Genomic DNA, 19,380 nt, shown 5'->3' with positions numbered 1-19,380 from the left:
TTTTATATGTATATGAAATATTTTCCATAGTAAAATGTTTTCTAAAAAAAAAGGACTGGGTCAGCTTCAGGGATTGAAGCATGGGGGTAAAACAATATCCTTCAAAAGTGACAGTAAGAGTGATGGCAGAAGTAAGAGCTCTTTTTTCCCAACAAAGACCCAAAGACGCTCAGAGCTCTGTGAAAGGCAAGGGTCTTGTATTCAGGAAACTTGTTAAAAATGAGCTCCACAACAAGGCAAAGTCAGAAATAAGCAAGCAGAGCCTGAGACGTGACCACATTTACACATTTATTTGGGTTTAGAGAGACAACACGGATAAAATACTTTGATCATACACAAGTGTATATTTGGTAAGAAGAACAGGTTGCCATGTGTTAATATGTTTTATTTTTTTCTGTCTTTAGTAAATGGCGTAATGTTGGGGAGATGTCGATGTCTTTCAGAAACACCAATTGGGAACAGTATTTTGGAGCATGAAACTAGTAAATACACAGTGTTTGTACGTAGCATCTGAAAACAGGAGAGCACGTGCAAGATGATACCCACCGTAAGGGTCCTTGATTCCCTGTCCTGCTGCTATATTTACACCCTACTATATTTACACCAGAACATCCATGTCCTGAGGAGTGGCTCCTACTCCAAACCCCAGTGGGGACGATACCTGCAATTTGGGTGGTTTGTGACACTCCATATGGGTCTCCTCTATTCTCGGAGATGAGCGGCGTTCCCCTTGCATTTTTGTGCCATCACACTGTTCTCAAAGGAGATTTCTCAGTAGGGAGTTTAGCCGAGGGCATGTTCTCTATTAGAGCAGATGTGGAGGGCATACAGTTTAGCAGAGAGAGGGAGAGAGCGCGCACAGAACAGATGCGGGTGTTGTTCTCATAATATCGATACAGCCACCACACAGAAAAAGACATGTCAATAATATATTGTACAAGCTTTTACAGCAACACAGTTGATTTGCAACACTGTAGAGTTCAGAGCTAAAGTGCACAACCCCAATCTGAGGTGACAAGACAGTACTGTCAATATAAGGAAGGCAACACAATTTATATACATGATTGATTTCTTTTGCTTTCTTCGCAGCCTTGTGACAGTACACAAAGTCAATACTGTTTTGCATCTCAGATAAAGACATGCCACACCTTTTTTCAAGAATTTAAAAATAATAAACACAATATTGCTGAATAAATGAAAATGGCCATGCCAAATCTGATTAACCTAACCCTAGACTTTTCTAAAATTTGGAAAGGATGGTTCCACATAAAGGTCTTTGGCACGGGAATTTGAGCTAATGTTCACAACCACCTCTCTCCCTCTCTCTCTTCCAAGTAAATTACAGACCTACTTTAAAGAATATTTTATTAGACTACTGGGACCTATTAGGCTTTTATTTACCTCCTTTGCTGGGTTGTGGTTGGCAGGATTTCACTGCATAGAATTGAGCAAGACTCCCAGCCAACTTGGGGAAGGATCTGGAAGGGGCAGGGAGAGGGGAAAACAACCTATTTGTAAAAATTATTTTGCTGGAATTTCATACACAGGTGCAAATGCTTCTCCTTTTAAATTCCATCATACCGTCAAGTTAAAAAGCAGCAGCTTCTCATAGAGGATCTGTACTGCAAGGTATAGCATCCTAAAGTTGAGAGGCGTCTGTCTATGTCAGGGCCCTGGGCTTCACTGTCTTCTCCAAGCAGGACAATGGGTTTGACAGTTAGTGTCTCTGCCTCTGAGGTAGGACCTTTTGGCCTGAGGCTCCAGATAGATGGGCAGCTAATGTGCTTAGTCTCAATGGCCCATTTCTAGAAAGGAAAGGGATGCTTGGCCATGACACATAACCTAGAATGGGAGGCTATTCCTTCATGAAATTCTGGGGCACAGATAAAAGTTTTCTCCTAATCATCATAAGGAACCCATTTTCTTCCTAGACGGAAGGACCCAAACCTATGTTCCTTTCAAGTGTCAGTGGTTTTGGATGTAATGTGGGAGAAAGAATGTAGGGGCAAGTTCATGCAGATTCCAGATGGTTGGATCTTGTGGTTATATTATAGGCCATTTCTTCCTTTCTTCTCTTGTATACCTGCAGTCTTTCTAAGGTACATATAGAAAGAATGAATGTTCTAAGTTGCTACCTGCAGTCCGCAAAGATGAGTCTATAGTCATCTCACTAGTACTTGGAACCCGACAAACTGTGGTCCCACAAATACCTATGGGAGCTCTTGTTAGCTTGGGTCTCACCATCAGGTTTTCAGGGGAAGAAGAGTGCTTTAAAATATTATCCTGAATTCTAAGGATCTTACTATCTCTGCATATTCTGGTCACTTTGGATCTTGACGAGTGGCAGATAAAAGAAGGTCCTAGGATGCTGTCTCAAAATTTTAAGTGAGGAGATGACTTCACGAGAGGAAAATAACCACCCATGGGATAGAAATTAATTATTTGAGATTCCAGTGATTGGGAGCCCAGCAGGAGAGAACTTTTGTGGGTAGGAGAGGGGAGGGAATGGGAATAAGCAATTATCCAGGAGGTAAATGACAATATGGTGCCCAGGATGACTTCATTGTTCTCACACAGAGATCTCTTCTCTCAAGGCCGAGTCTAATTTTCTGGGCTCACCACCTTCTGGAGTGTGCATAATTTCTTTTTGTTCAGGCTGATTAGATTTTATTTTTATTTTTTCTAATTAATCCAAATGACATAATAAAAGAATACGGTTTGGGAAGATGCCTCAAGAATGGGCATCCACCTTCTGTTCAGAAAAGCTGAACTGGAAAGCAGAGTCCAAACAATTACCCTAGTTTTAGTTTAAGATGAAGCTTGGCTTTTCATGCTTACTGAGTGGGTCTGCTCAGGGTCAACTGGGCAGAAGACTCAACTGAGAAGAGAATCATTTTGTCTATCTGGTCAGTCATTTTAAAGAACCTACAATATTCTTTTGTGTTTGTTTTGTAATACTAACTTTAGAGATATGGTAAGCCCTGACACGAATAGAAAGAAGGCATTATACCTTTTAAGAATTTTGTGGGCCTATGTTTCAAAATAACTTTACTCAGTGTTTTATTGTGCCTCCATTAAAAGAAAGAGAAAAAAAAAATCTGGTTTAGTTTTTATATCTGCCCCTGCAGTTTGTATAACCCATATAAAATAAAAATCTATATGTTACAAAATAGGATTTCTTTTTAATATATATATTTTCCTTTTGTAAAATTATATGTATTTAAATACATTTGAAATGTTGCTATAGGTAAATTAGAAATTTTTTTCTAATACTATGAAAAAGGCAAGAGTTTTTATTGTCAACATACATTTTATAGGTACTTTTTCCTTTGGACTGCACCCCAAAGAACCTTTTAGGATTCAGGGGCAATTTGGCACTATTCAATCCTACTATTCTGAAGTGAAAATAAAGCTTGATTTGCATACTACATTAAAAGTAAGGGAAGTAGTTATAACAATTTTAAGCTTTTCATTATTGATTAGAACACAGCCTTTTGTCACTAATTTTTAGAGAGGTATTCTAAACTTAGGAAAGGATTTTTAAAAGGAGCAATGTCTTTTGGATTTTTAAACTGTACTCTACTTTGACACCACAATATAGAAATAGATTTACTTTGGAACAAACTACAAATACATTCACACAGTTTGTGACAACTTAATTGTCTACCTAGAGAACTGAAACAGCTTAGTGAGCTATGTTATTATAAATCTTGTCCAAGGCGTTCTATTTCTTCAATCAGGAAGTCAATGTCTTGGTGAGTTGCTGCGGGGTTTGAGATGACCATGCGGAAAAAATTGACCTTGTCTCCCAAGGGCTGGTAGCTGACCATTGTGGTCCCATACTCCATCATTCTGGCTTTAATCACTGGGGCCACCTGTGGGAGAGACCAGAGCCACATGGTGATCCCTGGGGACTCTTTCTCTAGGAAAAGAACCCAAAATCAAGTAGCATTTTTAGTTTTTAACTAAACAACCAGACTCATATTTGTTTCCATTAAAGGAATTGTCCCCAAGGTTTTGCTTTTCATTTTTTTCTGTATCAGAGCACTAGGAAAATTTAATACATCTAAATTCTTGAAGGTCGTAAGATGAATGATAAATGATAGGCTCTCAGGTGCTTGCCCCCTCATCCTTGACCTTGTGAAAAAGAAAACTGCAGACCCCGATGGAGTCACGCTAGGCCACATCACCAACCCTGGGCTTTATACCTAACCCAATTGCACTTTCAACTTCCCCCAGGAATATACTCTTAACTGGTCAGTCAGGAATCCTCTGGTCAGCAAGTCCCATGGCCCCTTCCCATCCCCCAAAGAAACATGAGGTAATCACCTCATAGACCCCTTTCCCCAAAGAAAGACAAGCTCACCCAAAACAATTCTCTTTTCTGTTTGTGACTTCCTTGTCCTGCCTTTAAGAACCTCTCCCTTTCTATAGCCCCTTGGAGTTCCCATCTACTTCCTAGATGGGATGCTGCCTAATGCGGATTAGATCTTTAAAACATACTCAGTTGAGTTTTTTTATTTAACAACTTGTAGTTATGGATTTGGGAGAATGGGAAGAATTGGGTATTGGTTCCAAGGCTAAATCGTTTAGCAATACAACATTTTCGGGGAGGCCTTTTTGTTTTTTTCCTCAGTAGATGTAAAAACACTGGAAATAGAACATAGCTCAGAGAATGGTTACCAAGAGAGAAGCCTCAGTCTCCAGTGATGTCTGAAAATAAGCAGACTTTTGAGGCCTTAAAACACTTTTCTTTCTTGAGACCCTAAAGCCTTCCAGTTTCTTTTCATTCTCCCTTTGCATTATCTCAGTTTGTAAGATTTTTTTGAAATACATTCCTTAATCATGACGGAAATCAGCTGAGGCCAAAAGCAGAGCCCACAAAGACTTAACATTACAGATGAGGATCACAGGTGAGATTTTACCCCACGTATGCCGGAATGATTACAGCATCAGTCGTTCTCTGATGACTGTGTAGGAGATGATGTTCAAACTCTTGAGCTCAGCGCAAACGTATTTTGTCCCCCAACTCTGGAAACTCATCTTCCAGTGCTCACTAAAATCAATCTTCAGCTCTGACAAGACGTACAGTCAAAATCCCTTGAATGTGTCACGTATATTTTTCTCCCTTCACACTTGTTCTCAGTCCTACTGTGTCACACAGGTTGTCTTGGCCCCCAATCCCCCTTCCCTCCCATGTCACATCCTACACATACTCTAAGACTCCCCCACAGACCTAGGACCATGATGAAGCCTTTCCTGAATCCCCTAGTCCAGTAGCATCTTTTCTCTCTTTTTTAAAAAATATTTTATTTATTTATTTGACAGAGAGAGGTCACAGTAGGCAGAGAGGCAGGCAGAGAGAGAGGGAGAAGCAGGCTCCCCACTGAGCAGAGAGCCCGGTGCGGGGCTCAATCCCAGGACCCTGAGATCATGACCTGAGCCGAAGGCAGAGGCTTAAACCGCTGAGCCACCCATGTGCCCCACATCTTTTCTCTTTTAAGTGGTAAACACATCATCCTTACCCATAGCATCTGTTTATAGACTATTTCCTTGTCCTATTCCTTAACTGAAATGTAAATACATACATAGAAAAGGAATTTCAAATCCATGTGTCTGTAGGAATTTCAGGAAGAATCGCATAACTATTCCTTAATTTTTATTTGTGTAATAAATCATGCTTATTCTTTAGAACTGATTAAAAATAAGGTATGATAATGCTTTTGTCAGTGAATTAAACTCTGATTTCATTTTCACGGGCAATCCAAGCAAAACCACATAGAAATGGTATTTATTATTAAAGACAATCATCTCTAACTTTTCAGATAAATCAAATCAAATCAAAGGTCAAAAATTTAAATAGTAGCAGTCATCATCCCAAACAGGTTTTGGTATAAAGTTAGATCAAGTCCCTCCAGTTGCTGAAGCTAGCTGGCTTGGAGAAATCACAGCTGTCTAAATACATATGACTTTTGGCTGCTTCCAGAAAATGTAGATGAACTAAAATTAGCAGGAACATGGAACATCTACTTCATTGCATAATCACTAATTGCAAGTACAGAAGGAAAATAAGAGTCTGACTCTTCTGATGAGTCTATAGCATTTTCTCTTATTTCTAGATGTTGTCTTTTGATCTCATTCTTGGATTTGTTGAATAAAGATAGTCAGGAAAGAGAGGCTACATGCTGAAGGTTTCACTAAAGACCTCAGCAGAAGCTCTTGGGGCTGCTTTATGAGTTTTAGGGTGTCATTTTCTCCCTTGCGTCATTAGATTTTTCAATCCCTTAGAAAACAATAACCAGAGAACCATCCCATAATTTGAATCCACTTTTTTTTTTTTTCTCCCGAGAGATCTCAGGTTAAAGTTACGGAGTCATGGAAATGTATTTTTTCACTATATGTCACAAAACCTTTTTGTCTCAAAATCTTGGAATCATGAATGAAATTTCTGGAAAAATCAAAAAGCAGATGATCTATTTTATTTTACCTCCACTGTTTTCCCTCTGGGATGTGTGCGTGTGTGTGTGTGTGTGTGTGTGTGTGTGCGCACGCACGCCCGCATGTGTGAAGATTTACTGGTCCCTAGACATTATACTTTAAGGGCTTTGTACTTAAGAAGAAGCTTTTCTGTGACTCTGAAAAATTTCTGATATAAATAAACAAAAGTTAACCCTAATCTTTTATGTGGTTCTATTGTGAATTCCAACTCTGACTTGCTGAATTCTCTATCTTGAAAATGGAATCCCAGAAGAGGAAAAAATTAAGAGAACTCACTTTGCAATCCCCAGACTTTCGAATTTGAATTACCAACTGTATAAAAATAATTGACTTATATTCTCATGGCTCTCCCCAAGAAATTATCTCCATTCCCATTGTAGTTTATGTGATTTGCTAAAACCTGAGAGGCATCTGGAGAGAGCTGTATTAAAATGGGGGGAATTCAGAGTTGGTTTTTGCACAGAAAGTGGTGGGAAACCTCACTTTCTGTTCTGTTTTCCCATCTTGCCTCATCCCTCAGCCCAGCAAGAATGAATTGATTCAACAGTTGAAATTGGCTAGATTATTCCATGGACGCTGTCTGGTCAGTGGGTTCATAAAAGAGGTAGAGCCAGTAAGAATGGAAACATCTAATTTTTAACTAACTTGTTAAACAAAATTAGTTATGGGTAAGATGATACATACTGTGGGGAAGCCACATCCTAAAACCTCAGGAAAAAAATATTAATTCTTTCCTGTCAAATGACAACAGGCCCCTTGTTGCCTCCCTAGCATCTTCTTCAATGGGACCCTCACCCTGCCTCCCTGCCACCTCTTGGGCTTGATTTCTGGAAATAAGTAAATGAGCCAACTTCACTAAAATTTCAAATATGACCATGATCCCTTCTACCCAGACACATGCACCAATGGATCTCCATTCTAGAAGCTTTCTTCCATGCATTTCTCTAGGTCAGTGGCTCTGAGGCTGGGCTGCACCTTGGGATGTCCTGGAGAACTTTTAGAACCATTCCCAAGCCCATCCAAAACCAACTGGATTAAATTCTCAGGGTCATCGATGTTTTAGTGTGTGGCCAGGATTGTAAACCATGACTAATTCGGAAGCTTGACTGAAACACCTTAACCAAGTATCAGTTTCCTCCTGAGGAGGGTTTGATTGTCTCCTGGCAGGTGTTCACATTTATAAGACTTTCTGGAGGTTTTAAACCACACAAAATCCTGCTGTTTGACATAGAAGGAAATGAAGTATTCGGAAAGGTCAGTGAGGCAGCCCAGGCTCCTTCGCAGTGGGGGAGAGGGCCTTCCCTGCTCCTGGCAGTGACTGGAGGAAATCCCCTTCTTTGTGACAAATGGAAAACCAATGAACCAACTAACCCAGCCTCTGAGATCCAAATAGACCCAATCATCCCAGTTTCCTATTCCTCAACACTGGGATGGGACCCCCACATTCACCTCCCTTCAAGTTTCTCTTTGGGTATATTGTAAACCAAATTCATCCGTGTGTAAATGATGAGAGCAGGAGAGGAAAAAAGATCCAGGGTATCTTACTGGCCACAGAAGACTCTGAAGCTCAAGCCCTCTGGCCTGGACTCAGTGATTTGGGGAAAGTGACTTTTTTTTTCCTTCCCTGTGCTTCAGTTTCCCCATCAGGAAAATGGGGAGACAGCAGTGCTTCCCACACTACTTTTCTCAGATTGAAGTAAGTGTTTAGACCCACGATGGGGCTGCTCCTGTCCAGATACCACATCAGGAAACAAACACTTAACTTTCACATCCTTGTAGATGCTCTGTTTGACAAGAAACATGGAAAATCCAGTCAGCCAATCCCCAAGACCAAGCCAACCCTAGCTCTGTACTTATTTTGTTGTTCCTCACTCATTTTCTTTTTTTAGAGAGAGAGAGAGAGAGAGAGAGAGGATGCATGAACGTGTGCATGTATGCACACAAATGGGGCGGGGAGGGGTGGGGGAGAGGGAAAGCGAGAATCTCAAGCTTGTCCCACACCCAGTGCAGAGCGCGACATGTAGCTCCATCTCACGACCCTGAAATCATGACCTGAGCCAAAATCAAGAGTTGGACACGTAACCAACTGAGTCACCCAGGGGCCCCTCCTTATTTATTTTCTATCTTTTCTCTTCTCGTTCCTTGTTCTTAATCCTATAAAAGCTTCTTGCATTCCACCCCATTCTGCAGTTCTGTGGATCCCTGGGAATGGAGGCTGCCTGCTTCATGAAGTGTTAAATCAAGTTTGCTTACATCACCTAAATCGTTTTCTAGTCATTTCTAACACTTAAGATAGTTGAGTGATCTAATGCTAGATCAGAGTTGAGCCTGGGACACGGTGTGCACTTTACACGGTGGCTTTTAGTATTGTTCCTGTCCTGGTCCCTTCTGGGGTTCACCATAGCTCTAAAGACTCAACAGGGTGGCCCTGACCTTAGCATCTCAAGGGGGTCAGCAATGGCTCCGATTTCTAACCATTGCGGCTCCTGAAATCTCTTCTGTGCTTCTAATGGTTTTGCTGGGCAGGTCAGCCAACTTCACCAGGGGTTCTTATTGCATCGTGAATGGAAGTAAAGCTGTCACCTGATGGCTTATTTTAAGATAGCATAAACTTGTTCTCAGAAGAAAAGAAGCTGGGGCATCTGGGGGCTCTGTGGGTTGAGCCTCTGCCTTCAGCTTGGGTCCTGATTTCAGGGTCCTGGGATCGAACCCCGAACCAGGGTCTCTGCTCAGCGGGGAGCCTGCTTCCCCCTCTCTCTCTGTCTGCCTCTGCCTACTTGTGATCTCTCTCTCTGTCAAATAAATAAATAAAATCTTAAAAAAAAAAAGAAGAAGAAAAGAAGCAAACAGAGTAGTCAAAATTCCAGATATACCAACTCTGAATGGCTTGGTTCTGCCCAGGAAGAGGAGTGCGCCTGTGCACCAAGGTCAAGGTTGGGTTTCTCCTCGAGACATATGCACGACAGAGAGACGCCATGCATGTGAAAGGCCCAGTGGACGCACCAAGGTCTGGACCAGAAGAGCCTGTGTCACTTACCTTTGAGAGGCGGCTCATTCTCTCTTCGTTGTCTTCCAGGACACGCAAACTTGGTGGCACGTACCAGAAGCAGACATTTGTGTGCTGAGGCTACAAGGAAGAAAATAAGATTCACACTAGGCACATCATGACAATTTAGAAAATCCCAAGGGCATTTCAAACCTATTCTGCAGCTTCCCAATAGAATTCCCATTTTAAACCCAGAATCATTTTGGAGTGCCTGCCTTTATCACACTATACAGAGTTAGTTTTGTGAGTCTGAGTTTTTTACTCTAGCTTAGAACAGTGACCCCATCAGCCTGGCTTCTCCTTTGTAATGGCCCCAATTACCTGGACAGTACATGATTGACATAAAAAAAAAATCAGTGTTAAGTACTGGAACTGACTAAACTTTCTGGGACCGTAGAGACAGGAATACATACCTTTCCGTCAAACACCATTTCGTATCCTTCTCGGTTTTTTATGATATTGTATAAATACTCTGCCAACTCCAAGCACTTATCAATATGTGCTTCAAACCCAGTGGTGCCCTGAGTGAGAGAAGAAGAAAGCTTATCAGGCAGCCTGAGGAAGGTGGATGGGCTCCCTGTGGGACTGATCTCTCTGGAGACTGAGGCTTTCTCCGCCACTTCCGCCTCAGCTCTGCCCCACACTTTCCTTGCCCAAGACTGTGCTTCCGAGGCTTTTCTGGTGATTATTTCTCCCTTGATGCTCTCGCCTCAGGTGTTTTTGTTCCTTTCATGTCATCACAGCTCCCTGCAGCGAATTCCTTTTCTTCCCGAGCCCCCATTCTCTAGGCAATTATTTTGATTACTCGAGGGGAAAATTTGCTTCTGCCATTCCAAGGGGTAATTATGGAAGTCATTAATGACAGGAGGCTGGGCTGTTCTCTTCCTGCGGAGAAGCAGCATCATCAGAGAGCCCTCTGCAGGCCTGCTTAGCCCCTGCCCATCATGAAAAGGTACCATTTCCAGATCCCACTTTTGTTCACCAACATACCCCCACTATAGAACAAATAGGTTAGGTACTCAATGAATATTTGTTGAACAAATGAATGTATGAAGCTTAAGGGGCACACAGATACTTTGTTAGTCTGTCATTCTGCAAAAAGCTCATTAGATTTCTCCTCTGGGGATAAATGACTCATATGTTCGTAACGGGGGAACATTATCAGGGCGGTCTTTCAGTTCCCGGCACTAGAAGCCCAGGACCTGGACTTGGGAAAACACCCAACACTAGAACCGTGGACTGGAGCTGTTTGACAGACCTTAGGAGACTCCAGGGAATGACTTTTCGAAACGGCTTTCCTCCTAACTCCTTCAGCATTTGGGGAACGCTAATGGAAAGCTCAGACAAAGAGCTAATGCTCATCCCAGGAGCACTCCGATGAATCAACCAGTGATTAATCCAACATGGGAACTGGAGGGAGCCGCTGTAATGGCCGTAAGATGGGCCCACACTCCTACTGATGGTCATGTCCTCTCAGCCAAAAGGGACAGAGGCAACATAGTCAGTGCTCCAACATCCGAAGCCTTAAAAAATCTGATGGGTTCAAGAATCATTTCTACGGAGATTGCTGCCCTCGTTGATTGGTCAAAGAGTCTGACTGGTTCCTGATGACCCCAAGGAAGGACCCCGATCGATGCCTGAACGCTTGGGCCAGAATCTACACCATGTACTCTATGACTTTGTGGTGCCAAGGATTTGGGGTTGGTTCGGACTGACCTTGCTCTTTGGGTACGCTGAGGATGGACCGTAGGTAGGAAGGAGGGAAGTTCACTGCTCTCCAAACTGGACGCTTTGGGCCAGTCCAGGGCTGGCTTTAAACTTGCATGTACCTGATCCAAGATATGGCTCGAACCAGTAGGATTCTGACCCTGTCCAGCCCCATGGCCTTGGCTAATCTTACTGGTCACGTGGGAAGGGTGGTGCCCGTGTCATATCCCTCCCACATGGGGACATGGTAACGTAAAACAAATGCTCTGAAAAGGAGTTTGGTTGTATTGCAAAGGCAGGGGATTATCACAGGCTAGGGGTGGGGGGGCGGTTCCTGTAGTCTTTGCTAGTCTGGGACTTTATTTGAGAGGATCAGGAGTAACCTGGCCATCCCCTTAGTTGTAAGCTAAAGAGGTACAAGGCGAAGTGCACAGGAAACTCTCGTGTGCTCTTAGGAGCCTGGCCTCTTTTCATGTTGGATATTTATGGGAATAAGACCCATGTTTTATTTTCAGGGGTTTGAAAGCTTTTAGGAGATTCTCCAAAATGTACTCATTCATCAAATACTTGCTGAGTACTTGTCATATGCCACACAGTTGTTACTCGGAGAATGACAGCAGCCCCTGGAACACTCCATCAGGCATGGTCTCGCCATGATCTGGGTTGCTACGAAGGAAGCTTGAGGACTCTGAGGGGCGCGTCTAAGTGGAAGTCTGGACTCCAGCATCCAGGTTATGCTGAAGAAGCTGCAGGAGAAGGATGGTTTTATTTCTTCTCTCTTTGTCCACACACTTAGGATTGGTTTAGATTGACCTGGCCGAAATGAAATGCACGCTCCATAAGGTGTTTCTCTGGTTCGCTGCTGTCTCCCTCCTACCAGCAGGGCTGGCATACACTAGGTGCTCAATGTATATTTGTTGAATGAGTGGATGAATGGATGGGAGTCTCCTTTTAATCCCTGGGGCAGTGTTTTTACACAGTATGCTCTGAGGAGCCATCTGTATTGACATCAGGTTAATTGTGTTAATAACGTAGCTCTGCTGGTTGAAATCCTACGTATTCTACCTATCCTGTTCTACACCCTTCTCCGAGGCGACCTCTTAATAAGTCATGCTTGGCTCTCAAACTAGGAATGGGCTCCCCATCCTTTAACTTCTCAAGGTGCATCCTTCCCCCTCTTCTCTCTCTCCCTCCCTCCCTTCCTTCCTTTCTTTCTTTCTTCCTCTTTCTCTCTCTCTCTCTCCTCTTTCCTTCTTTCTTTCATTTGTTCATTCATTTTTTTTTTTTTCTATCTACACTGAGTTTTAACCACTGGGGTAATCTGTGAAATCTGGAAAATAATCATCAAGGCTTATTTAGCATTCTCTAATAAAATACAGACAAAATGAAAGATCTCCTGATTAAGAACAGAGCTGAGGGCAGGCACAGGACCTTTGCTCATGACAGGCTTACATATGGTATTACTGTCTGGAAAGCCTGCCAGCATTCACATCAAGAAGCTGGTTTTTTTTTTCTTTCATACATTTGCTTTCATCAAGTTCTCTTGGACTTAATGGGATGGCTGTGGTCAGTCATTTAGCTCCATCAGTCATTAACAGATTAAGGATTATTTACAGTCAGGTTACTAGTTTTCCTGTGGTTCGTACTGCCGAGGAGAAAATGTGGAAATGGGGATTCACTTGAATACTGCAGTCTCCAGGCATCTCCGATAATAGCGGGTTTACTGCTTAATGCTGCCTCCTCCTCAGTATTGTTTTTGCAAGATCATTTTCTCATGCCCGAGGGGATACGAACAGAATGTCACGGTCAACACTTTCTCAGTTCTTCCGCAGGCAGGCTGACGTCTTCGCTGCCTGGCAGCGCCGGAGAGCTCTCACAAGAGCGTGATGACCCTCCCCCCTCCTCTGGATTGTAGAACTGAGCTTAGGGCTTTTATCGTTATTACCACTTTGTTTTGCAAAACATGCAGCTTTAAGTCAAAAAAGAAATAGAAGTGTCTAGATGTTTAAGGTTTGGCATGAGGCATTAAAGGAATATGCATCCCTAGTTTATGGATAAATTATGCGACTGCTGGGATAGTTCCTTTTTTCTCTTTTTTTATTCCCTCTTTTGATGCCTTTATTTCAGCGCATTAGAGCTGAGCTCCTCGGCCCTTATTTCAGGCTTCAGTCGTTCCTGTTGTTTCCTTCACACCTGATGGCCTCCACGTTATTTCTCTTACAGCCAGCGACTGCCCCATGCTGGTGAGGAGGCTTCAGCTGGAAAAGGAGCAGCAGAAGCTGATGAAGCGTGAGAGGAACACTTTTGGGTAAATACAGCTAATGATCATCCTCTTAATAGAAATGCCGCGGGCAAGGGGGGCAAAAAGGATGATCCTGAACAATATTTAGAGATCAAGCTTTCCTCAACTACCTAGCTCATGTTCATGATCCTCCCTTTTGATTCCCACCAATCAAGCAAATGAAAAAACGACTCGTTTTTGAACAGTTGGAGAGGACGCCAATAATTCCTGTTCCCGATTTACTTATTATTGCCAAAGGAGACATTTTAAGTCTCATCTTGGGTGGTGGGGACCCAGTAAATATCCTTGTCAGGCTCTCATCTTTCGAGGGAGGGGGAGGCTCCTGCCCACCATCCCACCGTCTTTCCCAGTTCAACAAGTCTGGGCTGCTGCTCGATACTTAGCACCACTTAGGGGAAATTCAGGTAGGGCAGAGACTTACGGAGGCTCGTCTCAAGAATATGCAAGCCCAACCATCCCCAGAAACCCTCTGAGAATCTTTTCTGCATTCAGCGAGACCATCTTTCTAGTTAAACCGCCGTTTCCCCCAATGGCTCTAAAGAACCTTCTTTTTTTTTTTTTTAAATTTTTTTAAGATTTTATTTATTTATTTGACAGAGAGAGATCACAAGTAGACAGAGAGGCAGGCAGAGAGAGAGAGGGGGAAGCAGGCTCCCCGCGGAGCGGAGAGCCCGATGTGGGGCTCGATCCCAGGACCCTGAGACCATGACCTGAGCCGAAGGCAGCGGCTTAACCCACTGAGCCACCCAGAAGAACCTTCTGTAAGATAGTTGCTAACTGAATGATTTCACTCCCAACCCCACCCCTGTTTCCTGTTCGCTATCTGCCTCTCTCCCTGCTCAAGGCTTTCCGTTGACTTTGAAACGTCTTACAAACCAAGACATAGGGAACTTTCTGCTGTAGACGTGGTTCCTTACACAGACACAATCTGTGGCCTCAACCTGGCAGGTCACACGCGTGCCGACCAAGTTATCTGTGCATCCTCTGGGGTGGAGCCCCCCCGGGACCCCCCCCCCATTTGTATGGGCTACTGAGAAAGCATCCAGCCCAATCCGTGGCCCCTCCTCAAACACAGAGTGTGTCGGGGTGTACCAGCCTCCCTCTAACCTTGCCCTTCCTTGTTTCCTTTGTCAAGTCTCCCTTGTGGAGTCTTTGAGCGGTTGTGTTTTCTAACTGTGTGTCTCTGGCATGTCCAACTGGCTCTGGACATTGCCTCCTGTGGGAGGTAAATGAATCCAGGTGGGAAGTCATGATTTGTGACACCGAAATTAGGAATCTGGTCCAAATGAGAAAGAAAACTCTTTGACATTTCCAGCCTGCTTACATTTCGGCATGCAGGTATCCTCTTTGAAGGCTGCCTACAGAGTTTCTGAGAGGAGTGATCAAGTGTGGTTAAATTCTGGGGTAAACAGAAAAACCTTACAAAAGGAGGTCACTGGGTAGTTCCAGGTTTTGTTTTTTTGTTTTGTTTTTAAAGAGATGATAGACAATATCCCTTGAAAGGTCAAAAGGAAGCTATTGTGGTGCGTTCTGTCCTCCAAACAAAAAGAGGGCATCAACCTCCCAAGGGATCCATCACTGGGTAAAAGCCCAGAGGTTGAGAGACGACAACAGCAACATCACAACGACAACGACAAAACGCCTCTTAAGAATCCAGATGTTCTGTCATAGAAAGCAACCTGGCTTTGCCTTCTAGATGAGTGAGCACTGGAAGCAATTTGGCTTCTGTCCTTGCCTGTGTGGAAGGCGGATATCTAGATTGGGATTAAAGCAGCGTAATCTCGGGTAATTTTCAATTTGGAAATCCATTTTTAACCTCATAAGAAGGGTCACCAGATACAGTTTCTCTCTTTAGTCGACACTCGGACGGTCGACACGTGCTTACCTTTGCTCTCCACATTAGCCATAATTTGAAAACATCGACGTGGCGTCCGCACTGTAGGGCCTTGTCCCCAGTGTCGTAGGACAGGTCGTAGTGTTTGTCTTGCTGGAAGAGGTAGGAGGCATGCATCTGGTTGCAACTCTGCATCAATCCCTGGAAGAGAAGACAAGACTTAGGAAAACCTCCTGACTTGGTCAAGTACTCCGTTAGATTTAAATTGTGATGAAAATTATTAAGGAAAAATTTTTTTTTAGAATTTATTAAGGAGGGGTGCCTGAGTGGCTCAGTGGATTAAAGTCTCTGCCTTCCGCTCAGGTCATGATACCAGGGCCCTGGGATCGAGCCCCACATCCGGCTCTCTGCTCTGCAGGGAGCCTGCTTCCTCCTCTCTCTCTGCCTACTTGTGATCTCTCTCTGTCAAATAAATAAATAAAATCTTAAAAAAAAAAGTAACAATCATGATCAGAGTATAATGTTCATTCTTTGAGGGAACATCCTGCTGTTTTGGTTTTGTTGTAATTAAAATACTTAAAAAACCCTTTGGTTCCGTAAAATACTAATAGTCAGATTCATCCTGTGTTTCATTGTACTTAGTTCAAGGACTTTATCATTTGGCTATTAGGGCTTGATCCTCTTTGGAAGTCAAATCTTTTGAGATAGTTTATTGTTATTGTTATGTGCTGAAATCTAAAACAGTAAAGACATTGTTATCCTGAGATGTCTTAAGTACCCAATCTTTCAAATGCCATGGTCCCCTTTCAAGAGTGGTTACTACTGCATTTTTATACTCCGTTGCTTGGGGTGGTTAGAGTGGGATGCTTCACTGCCAATGAGCATTAATTTGTCCCAGCACCAGAAGCTTAGTATGGAAAATGGGTGGCAAAGTGACTGAACTATTCCAAAGAACAGTGAATGAATCATGTGCTCTGACTAAAACAGCATTGTCAGTCTCCTCACCAGAAACCCCACCATGTTTCCATTTGTCACGAACCACAGGAAGCCTTCAACTCTTTCATTACCTGCAGTACAACTGTGATTTTACAAAAGCTTTGGCATTTGTTGTTTTTTTTTTCCCTTGTGACTCATGACAAGAGAAGACTAAACCATGATCACCTAGTTGAAGTTAGAAGTGAGAATTCTTCAAAAAAACGTACCCAAGGAAAACATAATGTATTGCAACTACAGTTGAACTGAGTCCTGAAAGACCAGATGGTAGGCAATGAAGCTGGGCTGGACCCTACAGTTTGGGCTTCATTTGCGGTGGAATTCATTGAGAGTGAGAAAATTAAATAATTGTAATAGAGCCATAGAATGACAATGGATTTGAAAAAGAAAATTCACTCGAAGATGAATAAGACTGAATATTGCAATAGGTGCTTCCGTTTCATTTTGTGGTCGCAGAAGCTTGGCATGCAATCTTGCTCACAAAAAGGTGCCACCAGTCTTAAGGGAGATCACCCCAGGGTCTGGAATGGTGGATATAACCGACCTGGGATAGGAAAAGCAACTCAAAATACAGGACCTCCCAAAGGCTGGCCAGCACCAATTCTCACTGTATAAAAGGATAAATGAAAGTCATGTTTTTCATATAAAGGGCCCTGATGAGACAATACTCTGATTCCAACCCATTATAAAGTTATAGACCGATATGTGGCCAATGATTTTAAGTACACTAATAATTGCTGTGCTGTCAAATAATTGATATAAAAGAAAGTTCCAGGGTCAAATAAATTTAGGAAACTCAACATCATAAATCCCTTCTTCAAGGATAGTTTCAATATTTATCAGCACATTAAAGGCTCTGATATGCCCTGAGGTAACAAAACTTCCTTTTCACTCTTTAATCCAAAATATCCCAAGTTTTTTAAAACCCTGAACTCTCTTATCACAGAATACTTAATACAGTCCCATACAGCAGCATTATTTCTTATATCTCAATAAGGGACGTGCTGTCAGAGCATCATAACTCTTGTATTTGGAAGGGATCTTAGAGCTTATTTTACTCCTTCTCAATGAAGGAATCTTTTCTATCCTCTTACTAATAATTGGCTGTCCAGTCTCCAATCACTTCTCCTGGCAGTGAATTTATTCCAATGGAAAGCATTCATTGCCTTTGGGGAAGCTTAATTTTTAGAAGAGCTGTCCTTTGATTGACTGGAAGTCGCACCTAAAGTCATGGCATATTCTGATTGGGCCACCAAATCAAACCCAGTACTACTGACCCACTTCCCCAAAGCTGCAAGGAAAAAATGAATCTCTTCCCCTTGCAAGTCATTTAAACTGTGAAGACTGTCATCCTCCAGCCCTTCAAGTTTCTTTTTCTTTTTAAAGTTAGACATCCTTAGTTATTTCAGTCATCCCTCTCACAGGTTCACCAGTTATTTTCCACTGCTGGAACCCTAGCTTGATGGGATCCCATAAGCAATCTGGCCTTGACCTAAGCAACCACTCGAGGCATGGTTTATCCAGAGGACGGTGGGAGACTACAACTTTCCTCATCCTGACACTCCACTTTTTTAAACTCATTAATATTTTATGAATGCTAAGTTTCTCTTGACTCATGGTTGACCTTGCTGAGTACAACCTAACATGTTCTATACCCTTTTCACAAGTACAATGTACCTAAACCCATATATCTATGGCTGATTGATTTTCAACAAGGATGCCAAGACCATTCAATGGAGAAAGAGTTGTCTGTTCAATAAAAGGTAGTGGGATAATGGAGTATCCGCATGCAAACTCCTACCTCACACCATACACAAACATTAACTCAAAAGGGTTCAAAGACCTAAATTTAAGAGCTAAATTTAGCCCTATTTTCTTAGAAATGTTGGCAAGGATGTACAGTAAGTTGGAACTCTCATGCATGCTGGTGAGAAAGTCAGCCACTTTGACAGTTCCTCAGTAAGGTAAATATAGAATTACCATATGATTCAGCAGTTCCATTCCTCTATTGAAAACAGGTCCGTCATTTGAAAACAGAGAGTCAAACAAATAATTGTCCACAAACACTCAGAGTAGCTCTATTCATAACAGCCAAAAAGCAGAATTAACCCAAATGTCCACTGAAGGATGAATGGATAAACAAACTGTGGTATATTCACACAATGGAATATTGTTCAGCCACAAAAGGAATGAAATTTGGGTATGTGCTATGACATAAATGAACCTTGCAAACATTATGCTAAATAAAGTAAGCCTGACACACGCATGAACACACACAGTACAATTTAGCCATGTATGAAACATGCCTGTCTTGTTGACTCAAAATAGAACCATCGTATACATGGAAATAAGAACAGGACTTCATAATTATCCTCATGAACAATTCCCGCTTTTTGGATATGGTTCACTGTTCTAGCCTGTGAATCATCCTGTGTTTGGATTCTGTCACTACACATATTTACTCTACAAAACTCCACTGATGGACTGGGCCATGAATCAGGAAAGACGTACCTCTTCTCTAACCAGGAGAGCTGAGCACTGCAAAGGGACGCCCATCATCTTGTGGGGGTTCCATGTCACAGAGTTGGCCCTAAAGGAAAGAAATGGATTTAAGAGGGTGGCACCTATGACTGGCTCAGACTACAAGATCCTGTGCCAGGACAACAGAGCTTTGAGGTTCTTACCACTATTTCTCATGCTAAATTTACCAAACAAGATGTGGACTCTTAAATCTACAACCTTTTTTCTTCTACAGAGAGAGTAAGCAAGTGTGGGCATCTTCATGGCCTCCCTCCCTTAGCTCCCATGGAGGAATTTGGCCAGCCTCCATATGGTCTGAGCGTTCCTTTGAGTGACTGGGGTCATCCACTCCCACATCCTGCCTTTGGCGGCCAAGGAGGAGGGTGCCATGCAGGTGAAGGGGCTATCCTAATGTGCCTCTGTTGTTCCCGAGGCTCAGAGCGATGGCTCATTTCACTGCTTAGTTTTGTTCTTCTCACC

General features: G+C 42.7%; 1 protein-coding gene across 1 annotated transcript in view; it reads right to left on the bottom strand.

Moving 5' to 3' along the window:
• Positions 1-275: 275 nt before the first annotated feature.
• GAD2 (glutamate decarboxylase 2) overlaps positions 276-19,380 on the bottom strand; it is a 74,717-nt gene continuing 55,612 nt past the window's right edge. Inside the window, exons 12-16 of the mRNA XM_046010596.1 lie at positions 18,892-18,970; positions 15,439-15,588; positions 9,958-10,065; positions 9,536-9,625; positions 276-3,875 (exon numbers count right to left, since the gene is read on the bottom strand). Coding sequence (XP_045866552.1) covers positions 3,702-3,875; positions 9,536-9,625; positions 9,958-10,065; positions 15,439-15,588; positions 18,892-18,970 — 601 coding nt within the window. The 3' untranslated portion in view covers positions 276-3,701. The remainder of the gene's footprint in view (positions 3,876-9,535; positions 9,626-9,957; positions 10,066-15,438; positions 15,589-18,891; positions 18,971-19,380) is intronic.

Source organism: Meles meles, chromosome 7 (assembly GCF_922984935.1).
Source record: "Meles meles chromosome 7, mMelMel3.1 paternal haplotype, whole genome shotgun sequence".
Taxonomy (NCBI): Eukaryota; Metazoa; Chordata; class Mammalia; order Carnivora; family Mustelidae; genus Meles; species Meles meles.
This window is presented reverse-complemented; position numbering and strand designations above follow the sequence as displayed.